The 13,522-nt window shown below is 46.2% G+C and overlaps 1 protein-coding gene across 2 annotated transcripts in view; it reads left to right on the forward strand.

The window, feature by feature from the left end:
- LRP8 (LDL receptor related protein 8) overlaps positions 1–13,522 on the forward strand; it is a 192,437-nt gene that overhangs the window by 169,582 nt on the left and 9,333 nt on the right. The window contains exons 6-13 of one of the 2 annotated variants that reach the window (XM_034063524.1): positions 1,841–1,963; positions 2,315–2,437; positions 5,287–5,406; positions 5,536–5,661; positions 7,306–7,477; positions 9,853–10,080; positions 10,444–10,562; positions 12,120–12,259. In XM_034063524.1, coding sequence (XP_033919415.1) covers positions 1,841–1,963; positions 2,315–2,437; positions 5,287–5,406; positions 5,536–5,661; positions 7,306–7,477; positions 9,853–10,080; positions 10,444–10,562; positions 12,120–12,259 — 1,151 coding nt within the window. The remainder of the gene's footprint in view (positions 1–1,840; positions 1,964–2,314; positions 2,438–5,286; positions 5,407–5,535; positions 5,662–7,305; positions 7,478–9,852; positions 10,081–10,443; positions 10,563–12,119; positions 12,260–13,522) is intronic. The other variant, XM_034063525.1, reaches the window with a different exon arrangement.

The following is a 13,522-nucleotide window of genomic DNA, read 5'->3' on the forward strand; positions in this document are numbered from 1 at the left end:
GTCCAGTGAAGTGGTCATGAATCCAGATCCTGTGTCCTGTGGGATGCAGTCACCAACAATACCTAGCCTTTGTGCAACTGATACTTTATGGTATCGATGCTAACTCATTTCATATCTGTGGCTAGTCCTGAGTTGTCTGCAAGTAGTAATTTTTATATTAGAACCAGTTTGTCAAATTGTCAGGGAAGATCTGCCACATAGCTCTCACCTCCATGTAGTAACATTAGTGCTGACCTCCTGTAGCTATTCAGAGGCAGTGATTTTCTGTCATGTGATACCAGGACATAATCAGCAAGATAGAAAGGTTAGAATCAAGAGCTCTCCAGGGTGTGCTGCCTTAATAGGATTTGAAGACAACGTCTGTAAGATGGGCCCTTCAGAAGTAAGCTGCAGAATATGTCCCAGGAATGAGGAGCTGGTTTTGCCAGTGAACTGCAAAAGCTGCAGCCTTTTGCTGGCTAGTAAGTGCCTGTACCCTTCTTAGCACAAGTCTGGACCCAGCTAGGGAGGTCTCTCATTTGTGTAACCTTGGGGAGGGAAACTTGACTGCTTTTAGTATGACAGGGAATTGCTTGAAAGAGTCCAGTGCAGAGCCACAAAGATGATGAAGGGAGTGGAACACCTCCTTTATGAGGAGAGGCTGAGGGAGCTGGGTCTCTTTAGCTTGGAAGAGACTGAGGGGTGACCTCATCAGTGTTTACAAATATGTAAAGGGTGGGTGTCAGGATGATGGAGCTAGGCTTTTTTTCAGTGATATCCAGTGATAGGACAAGGGGCAATGGGTGTAAACTGGAGCATAGGAGGTTCCATGTTAACATCAGGAAGAACTTCTTTACTGTAAGAGTGACAGAGCACTGGAACAAGTTGCCCAGGGAGGTTGTGGAGTCTCCTACGCTGGAGATATTCAAGGCCCGCCTGGACAAGTTCCTGTGTGATGTACTCTAGGTTACCCTGCTCTTGCAGGGGGGTTGGACTAGATGATCTTTCAAGGTCCCTTCCAACCCTTGGGATTCTGTGATTCTGTGAAGCAGCTGCACAGAAGATCACTTAGCTATGTACATCAGTGCAGCTGTGTGTTTTATTTTTCCCCCCAACTTTGATATTTACCAGATTTTTTTTTGAGTCTGTAAGAATCTGACGTGAGCAAATGAGCTTTGGGCTTGAAATCTGGCCTGAAGCTGTCTAGGTGGTTTTTGCCTGTAACCCCAAGGAAACACCAATTTGCAGTGCAGTGAAGCTCTTCTGCCACCTTCTATCTGTTAGCTCATGGGCATTTAGTAACCTGAATGATATGTCTGAGTTACTAAGCTTTGTTCCCAGCGTGGCCACACTGGCTTTGGCAGAGTCAATACATGTATGTCTTGCCCATGTCCTTAGCCTGAACATGTTTTGAAATATTTCTTAAATACAACTTTTTCTGAAGGAAGGAGAGCTAAGAAGCTCTCCTTTGCCTTTCCAGTGCCACTTTGCACTCCTAGTCGGAAGGCAGCCTGGCCTCTCACACAGAGTTAGGACCCCAGGGAGGCTCCACTGCTAATAGTTTTGCTGCCTGCTTGTTTTCTTGTGTCTTACCCAAGAAGCTTTACTGCCTGCACTATTCTGTTTTGACTAGATCTGGTCATATGGGTTTTGGGGCTCTTTTCTCAAGGATGTAGAGAGTGATCTGAGGTGGCAGAGGGGCACAGGATCTGCCTCAGTTGCTTTGGTGGAAGCAGCCAATGCTTTATGAGATTTGCTGACAGAGACTACAGAACTCCAGCAGTGTCAGAGTACATGACTTAAAGGTACCACAAAAGATTCAAGTCCTGTGTAGCTAATGCTTGGATGCATTGTCTTAAAGCTCTGGTGACCTGCCAGCCGGATGAATTCCAGTGTGGTGATGGGACCTGTATCCATGGAGCAAAGCAATGTGACAAGGTGCATGACTGTCCTGACAACAGCGATGAGGCAGGCTGCATACAAGGTAGGTACAGAAAGATCTGCAGTGCTTACACTCCATGGTGTGAGCCTGTGAGAGCTGTGTGGCCATTGGAAGGGAAAGAAGCCTGTACTGCTCCTCTGGGCCATAGTGGGCTGTTCCTGTAGAGAGTTTTAAGCCGTTCTGGCAGTGGGGTTGCATGGGAGAGATGATTGTGCTGACCCTGCAGACTGTAAGACCTGAAAAGTACCTTGCATGATACTCAGGCTTAATGTTCATTTGCTTAATCCCATCCTATTTCTGCTAATGGCACTCTCTTGAAGCTTTATGTCAGGCTGTTCATTGTCACCACCCTCGTCTAACTTAGTTGCTTTCCTCTCTTGCCCGAAATGACAGAGTCAGCATGTGAAAGTCCCAGCAAGTTTCAGTGTAAGAGTGGAGAGTGCATTGACGGAGGCAAAGTGTGCGATTCACATAGAGACTGCAGGGACTGGTCTGACGAGCCTCTGAAAGAATGTGGTACAGTACTTGCCTTCTACGTGTTGCTCCTGTTGTAACTGCTTCCCCTCTTCTCCATCTGGTGCTCACAGCTTTGAGTGTAACCACATGTAGCTGCTAATGCTATTTCTCACTCTGCTTCTCTTTCCTTGCCTTTATTCTTTCATCACCCTTCATATGAATATAATTAGTAGCCTAGTCTGATCATCTGTAAGTTTGAACTGTGCCCTTTTCAGCTCAGCTTTTATACTTGGAGGGACGTATGAACTGGGCATGGGTCTAGGAAGCAGGAATTCCCCCTCTCCTCAGATATTAGTGTCCTCTACAGCACAGACCAGTTTTTTTAGCCTTACTGCCTAAATTATCTCTGAATTGTAAGACAATCATAGCATCATAACAATTTAACACTGGGAAAATACTTCTGATATGAAAACATGTAGAGAGATAATTGAGAGATGACTTCATTATTTTTTGATTTTACATGTTGTTGCTGCTGCTTCCCTTAGAAATGACAGCAGGTAATTCTCTGCAGCTTCCTGCTCACTCTGGGCTGGTGACAATGCTCAAGCCATAAGAGCCAGCTCTGCATGTCAGAGTCAACAGAATGGAAAGCCCACACCAGAGAGCTGTGCCACTCTCACTAGGGCAGCTCCTCTGTCACCTTTCCCTCCCACCAGACACTGTGGGCACCAGCCCCGATCCGCAGTATTACTCAGACACACTGGATTTGTTTCCCAGTGCAGAAATGTCTCGGGCAGAGAGACTCTTTCCATGATGTCATTCATGGAGCACCAGTAGCATGGAGCTCAGTGCCTGCCTTAGAAATAACTCACATGCAGGAAACACTGTCAGTCTTTCTTCTGTATCAGTGCCTACTGAGGATGCTCTTACCTTGTGCTTTCAGTATGTCCTTGTTTCCTTCTTACACTAATCCACATCTTCCTGTCTTTCTGAGTGGGTGTTGTAACTTGTCTGTCTGTGGAGGTCTCTCAACAAAGCTAACAGCCCAGTTTGTCTCAGGAGACAGGGCAGTGGCACAGCTCAGCTTGGTGCCCTGGCTGACAAGGTGCAGTCCCAAGCTGGCAGTGAAGTGTGGTTTTGAGTCAGGAAGCTGAGCAGAGAATAGCCCCCAAAGAAAACATGTTTCTTTGAGTGATGTGGATTGCTGTGAATGTAACACCCACACAGAAGTAATCCACACAGAAGGCAGGAGATGCAGGACATGCTCCTCATCTTGGTGTGTCTGTCTAGCTGTGTGCTAGACGCTGCAGTGCCCTCCAAGATTGCCAAAAGAAAGCACGACAGAAGACTGAGCATCACTTGTCTTATTTTAGGCAGGCAGTGAATATACTGCTGAACTTAGGTAATGGGCAGCAGCTGCCCAGCAGAAAGAGAACAGGCTCATGTCTCTGCCAAGCTCCTCCTCACCTCCAATTGAGAAATGCAGCAAGTGAACCAGCACTTAATTTACAGTCTCTCCAATCCACAAAGTACCTCTGAAACTATGGGAATCATCTGAGTGAGTTTGCTTGTTAGTTGAAACAGCCTTTGTAGTATTTTGCAGAGAGCAGTTGCGCATGTTTATGACCCCATTTTCTGGAGTTCTGTGCAAGGACAGGAATATATGATACCCATTAATAAACATCAGTGACAATGCACAGTGACTCTGTGGATGTCTTCTTGGAGCCTAGTGAACTTGCTCTATTAATAATGTATTGATATCTGTATGTGTGTGGCTTTGATAGGAAGGTGAAAGCATCCCAGAGCTGAGATGGGGTTCCTTCTGGCATGGCATTTTCCTAGTCTTCCTGACTTCATTAGCTTGTGGTTGTTTTCATTTTCTTCGAAGAGCCCTAGTTTAATGACTCTGCTATACTGCTCACCTGCAGTGTGCAAGGAAGCAAGAAATAAGAGATAAATGAAAAATTCGCCTTTAAATTGCATTATAGATTGAAGCGGATCAGTTTTGCTTGTTCTAGTTAGCCCACTATCCCTGAAATCCCACAGCTTCTCTTCAGCATTCTTACTTAGAGAGAGGACTTCTACACCTTGCATAGGTTAATTATAACAATAAATGTTATTTCTGACAGGAGACCTGCTTTCCTCAACTTCTCGTGCAGTTCCGATTACAAGAATCCACATAGTCTGTTTTTCATTTCAGCACTTGAAGGCAGGATCAGAAAGGTGGCCTTGGGATCCAATAGGGACCCAGGAAAGGACTGGGGCTGTTACCTCATAAATTGCACACTTGGGCTGATGCAGGCTGCCAGCAGAGGCTGTAGTGTGGGATGTGCCTGTGGGAGGACTGTACCTCAGTGTTAATGGAGCATCTCTGACAGACTGTACTGCGGTGTTTTCTGGAATTTTCACATAGATCATTCCTTGGAGCTAGATGGGAAAATAGTATTTCAAAACAGCTGGCCCCTGGGAGGTGAGACTCCCCCAGCATGAATTATTAAAGCTCAGAGAGACTGTTCAGAAAAATCAACATGAACCAGCTCATGGGGAAGAAGGAGCCTCCTGGAGAGAGCCCTTAGGTCCCTTGGAAGTTTCTCACATGTGGCAGAACATGCTCAAAGCAGCAGCTCTCTGATGGGATGAGATGCAGAGACTCACATACACTGTATCCCCAGGGCTCCCTGTTCGTTTAGGCACTAGCTTTTCAAATGATCCTACAGTGTTGGTTTGGAATAATAAAGAGCTAGAAAGTGATATGGTGGTGGCTTCCTATCTGTGAAGTCACTCATATGCTCTGTGGCCAGCTCCTGGCTACCAAAAGCTATGATATATGGGAAAATGTCTCAGGATATCTCTTAATTTTGTTCAGTCTTACAACTAAATGTTACAGATAATCTGTGTATCCCTTTCAGGTATTAATGAGTGCTCTATGAACAACGGTGGTTGCTCACACATATGCAAAGACTTGAAGATTGGTTATGAATGTGAATGCCCACCCGGATACAAGCTTCTGGATAAAAAAACGTGTGGAGGTAATTTACATGCAAACAGCAGTCCCTTGTGTTTCACCATACAGAGACGTGATTATATTCACTTCAGCGTTGCTCCATCACAGATGGTTTGATTTCAAGTTATTGATGGGTTTCAAACACTCCTTTCAGACATAGATGAATGTGAGAATCCAGACGCTTGTAGCCAGATCTGCATTAATTACAAGGGGGACTACAAATGCGAGTGCTACGAAGGATACGAGATGGACACCCTGTCCAAGAACTGCAAAGCTGTAGGTAAGACAACACCGCAGGCACTTCAACTCTGCTTGCTCAACATCCCAACTCTGATAAGAAAACGTGCTTGCAGGGCTTAGGCTGGAGGAACAGAAACAAAAGGAAACTAGCAAAGACATTTCATTCCAAGCAGCACAGAACTGCTGCAGTGATAGCAGATGCGTCTCTAGGCAAGAACTACTGATCATGCAGATCAGAATATTTTAACAGTGTACAGAGCAAGATTACAGTCACTAGCTGGCTGTTTGAAGCTGAAACTAGGAAAGAAAGTCTTTTGACAGGTGTTATTAAAAACAGTGCAGCAAAAGCATTTAGTGGTGGTGCTGTTAAAGGAAGAAAACATGCCAATTAAAGCACAGTGGGTTAGCCACCTCGCCACCCTCCTATGCAAATACCAACATGAACACCAGCAGTTTGCTTGACCTTATTGCAGAAATGAATGTTAATGTCAGAGGGATAGAAAGCTGAATTGGGCACACTAAGCATTAGCCATGCAGGTGGGGGTGGTTTAATGGAAATGGTGGGTCTTTTGGGGCAGGGTGAGTTACCTGCAATATAGAGTTGCTTCTCTTGTGCTCTCCTGCACACCTCTGTAGCCTCTTCCTTCCCAAGTTCTATGTGGTAGACACAGTGCTCTGCTGTCCTCATAAAGTCTGTTAGTCTCACACCTGCCATGAGTTAGGACTGACCCAAATTCTGGGACAGTGACCTGCTTGTTGGTTTGAAAACTCTGTTGTGGCAAAGAGTCTGTGCATGATGTATTCCAGAGCTAGAACCTTGTCCCAGCTCTTCCCTCTCAGTGTCATGTTCCTTAGTCCCAGTGGAAGGACACTCTTTGCTAGGATCTTCAGCTGGCTACTGTTGGAGAGGACAAGGACATGCACCTCCTGGTCTAAGCTAGAGACACAGATGCCTGCCTCCTTTGGTAGGAAACTGGCCTCCATTGGGTCAACTGTGAATGACCATGGAGGCTAAGGTGCTGGCTATGGTCTTCTAAGCAAAGTAACTATTGATATCTGTATGTCCTGCTCTCCTGTCTCCTGGAAAATTCAGGTCAACCTTATGCTTGAGAGGCTTCAGCCTCAGCTGGTGTGAGACTGTGACTGGAGTAGCAGTATCATCAGCACCCAGGATGCTGACTCTGTCCCCTCCCCCACAAGAGAGATGTGAATTTCCTGAGTTCTGCATGTACATGGCAGTCAAAAATTCCTCTCCAGCAACCAGTCCTGGCTTTGCTGGATTCAGTGTGGCTCTGTGATACCTTGAGTCTGTCTGTCTGCCTTCCTTCCAGCCAGCCCAGATCCTGGGCTTCCTTCTCTTCCTTGTCCTGGCCATGAGTCACCAAAATCTGGTCCATGGATATTGTATCTAAAATGTGTGATTGCAGGTGAGAACATTCCCTAGACTTTTGCTTGTGGCTTAGCAGAATGGGCAGACCAAGAGCTAGTGTACCTCTAGTGACCATAGAGATGCTGTGGTCCTCCATGTCCACATAATAGCTCTGCCTCTGGAAGCCATTTACACTTGCTTCTGGGGTGGTGTAAAGCTTCTTTACAAAGCAGAACTATCAGTGACTGATAAGAGAAATGAAAGCTGAGTCCAGCCCTTGGGTCAGCTGCTAAACTGACTGCTTTTCTGTGGTAGGCAAGAGCCCATACCTGATCTTCACCAACCGCCATGAGGTCCGCAAGATAGACCTGGTGAAAAGGGACTACTCTCGCCTCATTCCCATGCTGAAGAATGTCGTGGCGCTGGACGTGGAGGTGTCCACAAACAGGATATACTGGTGTGATCTGTTCTACAGAAAAATCTACAGGTAAGGGGCACGAGTGGTTTGGTACCTTCCCAAACCTATGGTTCAACCTGCATCCTTAAAGGACAACCTGCAGAGAGCAGTGCAGGATACCCAAGGGCTTTTCTTCCCTTACTGGATTACCTGTTGCAGCCCAGACTTTTTAAGCTTCTTTAGGAACTGATAAAGAAATCAGGGCCTTGTGCAGTGATCTGGTTTGATAGTGCAGGAAGGCTTTTTGTCAATAATAGATCCTGCTGCATTTGTGCAATTACACATAGATGTTTACTGAATCATACTATTGCCAAGCAGTGCTGTGTGAGACTGCTGCTGTGCTGCGTGCTTGCTGTACGTGAAACCACAAGAGACTGAAAGCACAAAGGAGGCAAATGGTGGGAGCAAGGAGGCAGCAGTACAGATAATGGCTGCCCACTGTAGACTCTGCTAGACTGGGTCTAAATTCACAGCACTTGACCACAGCACACATGCTGTGATTCTCCTTACTCCTTGAGCTGTTCTGTGGCACTCATCACATTATTATGTACCAGGGCTTTGTGAGTGTGCCTAGTTAAAAATGTATTTAATTTATGTGCTGAAAATGCCCCACGTATATTCTCATTTGCATAGCTATTGCACCCTATTGCAGCTTCTACAGTGATTTGTTCTGGATTTTAGCTAATGATCAGGCAAAGGTTGTTTGGTTTCAGTGTGTGGGAGCCAAGGCAGGGTTTCTGTAGGCTCTGGTATCTCCCGTGCTATTGGCAGGGAAATTTGCACGGGCTGTGCTGAGTATGAAGCACTTGAGTAGCTTGGCAGGTACCCTGAGTCTGTAGGGCTCTTAACATGGGGAGACAGCATAGGAGAAAGTTGCTTTCACTGAGCCTGATTCTGAAGTCACAGGCAGGGTGGGTAAGGGTTTTATATGCATACACAGTTACTTGAGACTCACTGCTGCTTCTGCAGCTGACAGCAAGTGCCCTGGGGCACTGGGGGCCACTGAACAGCGTACACACCCTGGACATGGCTACACCATGCCTTTGTCTTTCTCCAAACAGCAGGATTTTTCTCTTTCTTAATGCTACTTGCATGAGCTTTGTTGTAAGTCCCACTTTGTCTGCAGAGCAAGCTGTGCAGTTGTAAATTCTCAACAGTTACTGTTTAAGATACTGCTACCATCACTAATATCAAACACTTCTAAACAAAAGGCCACCATGTTCTTCCAGCAGAGAACAGGACTCACCTGCAGGAGTCCTTGGAGAAAAGCAGTCTATAGTTGAGAGGCTGTCACAATGTGAAAACTGGGACAGGAGGTAATTGCTGACAAGAGATCCCATCTTTCTTAATGAACCTCACTTGCCTTCCCAGCTCCTCTCCTACTGAGGTGATGTCCCCTTTGGGGTGTCAGAAGATCTGTTACAAGATTTAGTTGCTGAGAGAATTGCAGTGTCACCTGTACTTCAGCCCTCCCATTCTGAAAGCCACAGGAGCCTCTCTCAGCTTCCCCACCAAGTGTAGCAAGTGAGGCTGAGGGTACAGTGCAGCAGTGGTGGACAGGAAGTACTGAACACGCTGTTAACACTGAGGAGGAGTTACCTGGCCTGGAGTTGTGTAGTTAACATGTGCTGCTCATCAAACAGAAACAACAATCTTTTTTAAGATGTACCAAGTTAATGTTAAGAGCCAGACTAAGCATGCAAACTCTTAACTCCATCTCCGTTCACTTGGTGCAATTGGTGCTGGTGCAGGGGCAACAGTGCAGAATCAGCCTGTGTGCTTGTAGGCACAACATTGAGTGGCTTACGAAATATCCATGTGGAGTTTGCTGCCTTCCACTAGTGTTTGGAAAGATGTGGAGGCTGCCATTGATGTTTAGTGAACATTTTCTTTGTACCTAACGAGATCACTTGCCAAATTAGTACAGCTCCATGAATCCCTTTGATGAATCATAATTAGTTACACAGGTCCTAATTCAGTACATTTAAGCATGTTTCTTTACATGCTGAATTCATCTCTGCTCAGCTGAGCACTAGAGACATTTCTGATGTCCATAAATCCCATGAATTGATGCTATTGAAATCAACATGCCTGAAGTCAAATATTTTCCTGAATTGTGCAGTTATTGCAGGAAGCAGGTAGAAAAATGGAATGCCAGTTCCCTGTTCTAGAAATGCCTGTCACCCAGGAGTAGGGAAATAAGAACAAGCTGTAGGAAAGCTGAAGGTTGCAGCACTGCATGCCATAAAGGTTTCTATGTCACCCACGCAGCCGCTTGTGTGCTTTCTTTCCATGGCAATGCAGAGGTGCTACCTGGCATTCAGCTGCCTGAGGGACAACCCCATGCACGTGTGCACGGCCCTCTCTGTGCCATGTCAGTGCCATGACGAGTCCTGTCTTTGCAGTGCCTACATAGACAAAGCGAGCGACACTGCCGAGCAGGTGATTCTGATAGACAGCCAGCTGAACTCTCCCGAAGGACTGGCAATAGATTGGGTCCATAAGAACATCTACTGGACGGATTCTGGAAACAAGACCATCTCAGTGGCCACTGCAGATGGAAGCAGGAGGAGGACACTTTTCAACAGTGATCTCAGTGAGCCAAGAGCCATTGCTGTTGATCCCACACGCAGGTAGGTGTAAAGACCTCAAACACTCCCTTTGCCAATGGAGACGTTCCAGTCATCTTTCTGCCTCTCTTACAAACTTGTGGGTGGTTCTTAACCTCATCAAGACTTCAGGTGCCCTTTAAGATAGATCCATTGACGTGAAATAGCACTGCTGAGATAGTTCAACTGAGTCTTTGAAAGGCCACAGCTTGCACTTCTGGTGCAAGTCCTGTGTAAGAGAAGCTGTGGATCAGTATGTAGCTCCATCAGGTCCATCCTAGGATTCACTGAAGAGGGAACAGGGCATGTTCTATCTACCCTGATTATTAGTGCAGATTTCTTACACTAGAGTCCAATTTACTGTGGTGTTCCATCTTTCTCCTTCAGGTTCATGTACTGGTCTGACTGGGGAGACAAAGCTAAGATTGAGAAGGCTGGCCTGAATGGTGTGGGTCGACAAGTGCTGGTGACAGACAACATCGAGTGGCCAAATGGCATCACACTTGGTAAGAGCCCAGAGAAGAGCTACAGCACCTGCTGTGGCTGACATCAATTCATTTTTATTACTAATTGTAAAAACAAAATTGTAACTGCACAAAGGCAGTGCTCAGTGAGTACAGCAAGGGAAGACACATGGCTTGCAAAGCCCCTTTCACATCAACATGCCTGCCCAGACACTTGGGTTCAGGGTGGTGAGATGGAACCTATCTTGGCTTGTACCTTGCATCCTATGAAGACAGGATGAGAGAGCTGAGCTGGTTCAGCCTGGAGAAGGCTCCTGAAGGGGAGACCTTAGAGCAGCTCCAGTGTCTAAAGGGGCTACAGGAAATCTGGAGAGGGACTTTTTACAAGGGTCTGTAGTGACAAGACAAGGGGAATGGCTTTAACCTGATAGAGGGGAGACTGAGATGAGATCGTAGGAAAAATATTTTTCACTATGAGGGTGCTGAGGCGCTGGCACAGGGTGCCCAGAGAAGCTGTGGCTGCCCGTCCCTGGAAGTGCTCAATGCCAGGTTGGGCAGGTCTTTGATCAAGAGTGTCCCTGCCCATGGTGAGGGGGTTGGAACAAGATGATCTTTAAGGTCCCTTCCAACCCAAAGCATTGTATGATCCCATTGGCCCACAGTGGGCTGTGGTCACTCTCACTGCACACCAAGTCACAGGAGAAAGGGGATTTCCTGCTCTCATGGGGCTACAGGGAACACCTTCCTCTGGAGTTACAGCTGTCTGTGTTTGACACTGTAAATGTGAGGTTCTTTGCTTGGTTTTATATCTGAAAATTCTGGCTGTGACAAGGATGGAGGAGAAAGTGCTGCTACCAGTGCATGGTGCTGAAGTGCTACTGCTGTGAACAAAAAATATTATCCTTTAGTAATTAAGAAATTAATTAATGACTTGTTTAATTAAAGAACTTGTTTTGTGTTGGCACTCATCCACTGGCATTCTGTTCAGTGAATCTCGTCCAAAATGAGTGAATTTACTCCAGAAAGAGAAATTCAGTGCTTAGTACTTGAAGTAACACAGAATCCTTCCCTTCTACTCTGACCTGCACCCTCCTCAAAACCTGTTTGGCTTTGGTGGGAGTGTCCCCCCCACCAGCCTTCCCCAACCTGGAGCACAGCAAAGCTTCAGGACCCAGGATGATTCTTCCCTGAAAATGTGTAAATCACAGCTCCTTCAGAGAAGTGTTTCATTTGAACCACAGTTGTCCTTCAGCAAGAGGCCAAGGACTGAATAGTCTTGAGAGGGATGATGAGTGGTGACTCTGGGAAGCCCACACCGCTGCTGGCCTGCTCCTCCTGGTAACAAAAGGACCTCATTGTACAAAGCTGTCAGTCAGCCATTCCCCACACACAACAGAATGTTCCTCCTTTTTAATCTTATTTATAGGGTCTTATCCCAGCATATATGGGCACTGAGTCAAAATCAGAGCTAGTGTTAAAAAAAATAGGGCCCAATAATAAAGAGATTAGTCATGCTGCCAGCAGGAAAAACATGCTGGGCAAGAGAAAAAGAGTGCAGGAGCTGTGTGTAATTCTGCTTCATTGTGTTTCACTTCTCAGATTTGCTGAATCAGCGTCTCTACTGGGTAGACTCCAAATTGCATTCACTGTCCTGCATTGATTTCAACGGCAGCAACAGGAAAGTTCTGATCTCTTCTGCGGATGATCTAAGCCATCCTTTCGGCTTAGCAGTGTTTGAGGTAAGAGTCAAAACTGGCTGTGGAACAGACTGGAGGCTGCAAGAGGTCTCAGCTCTTGATTAAAAACTCTGCCTTTTGCATAGCAACGAAAGCTCAGCGAGGGCGGTCGCTGCTGTAGAAACTGATTAACCTGATGTGGGTTCAGTGGGGAAAAGTATTCTCTAACACCCTTAATCAGGAGCAATGCATCAGTCATATCATGCTTCTACCGAATGTAGCATGAGTGTATCCATGAGGATAGAGGTGCCCAGCATAACACCTCCCACAGAATTGGAAAATGGGGTTTCCTTGGTTTGAATTGAGCCAAATGTTCATACAAAGGCCTGGGAGTATCTATGCAGCAAGGGCCTGGCAGGGCTCCCCCTGCAGTCACTGTAACCAGTGTGTTGCTGATGGAGGGGTACTTGGCATTATGAAGATTTATGTTCATGTGGTGCTGAAGGGGTCAGAGAATTCTCTTTCAGGCTGAACTGCTCCAGGTGTGACACACACACACACACATACACACAAACCCTGCCACATATCAGAGGAACCTCTCTGTCCCCAGAATTACAGCTCTAATCCTACAAAGACATAAGCTTGTCTTCAAAGGCTTCGAACACCTACTTCAGTGTTTTCCATTGAAAACCCACTGAGCTGTAGATTCAGTACTTTTCTTACCATTGAGTGTCACACTGCAGCATTATAAAAGCAGTCAGTAATTAATTAAATACTACAATCCCAAACCTCAAATGCCATCAGGGAAGAACTCGGACCTGCTGAGATCTACAGAAATAACTACCTAAATGGGCATCCACATTGCTGCTGTTAGCTCATACAGAACTACCCACTACCAGGGCCCATGGCTACCAGCTTCCTTGCAGTATGTATCTCATGCTTAAGATCTAATATATCATAGAATCATAGAATAGTTAGGGTTGGAAAGGACCCTTAAGATCATCCAGTTCCAACCCCCCTGCCATGGGCAGGGACACCTCACACTAAACGATATCACCCAAGGCTTCATCCAACCTGGTCTTGAACACTGCCAGGGATGGAGCATTCACAACCTCCCTGGGCAACCCATTCCAGTACCTCACCACCCTTACAGTAAAGAATTCTTCCTTATATCCAATCTAAACTTCCCCTGTTTAAGTTTGAACCCCTTGTCCTATCACTACAGTCCCTAATGAAGAGTCCCTCTCCAGCATCCCTGTAGGCCCCCTTCAGATACTGGAAGGCTGCTAAGAGGTCTCCACGCAGCTTTCTCTTCTCCAGGCTGAA

The sequence above is a fragment of the Melopsittacus undulatus genome, chromosome 6 (assembly GCF_012275295.1).
Source record: "Melopsittacus undulatus isolate bMelUnd1 chromosome 6, bMelUnd1.mat.Z, whole genome shotgun sequence".
Classification (NCBI taxonomy): Eukaryota; Metazoa; Chordata; class Aves; order Psittaciformes; family Psittaculidae; genus Melopsittacus; species Melopsittacus undulatus.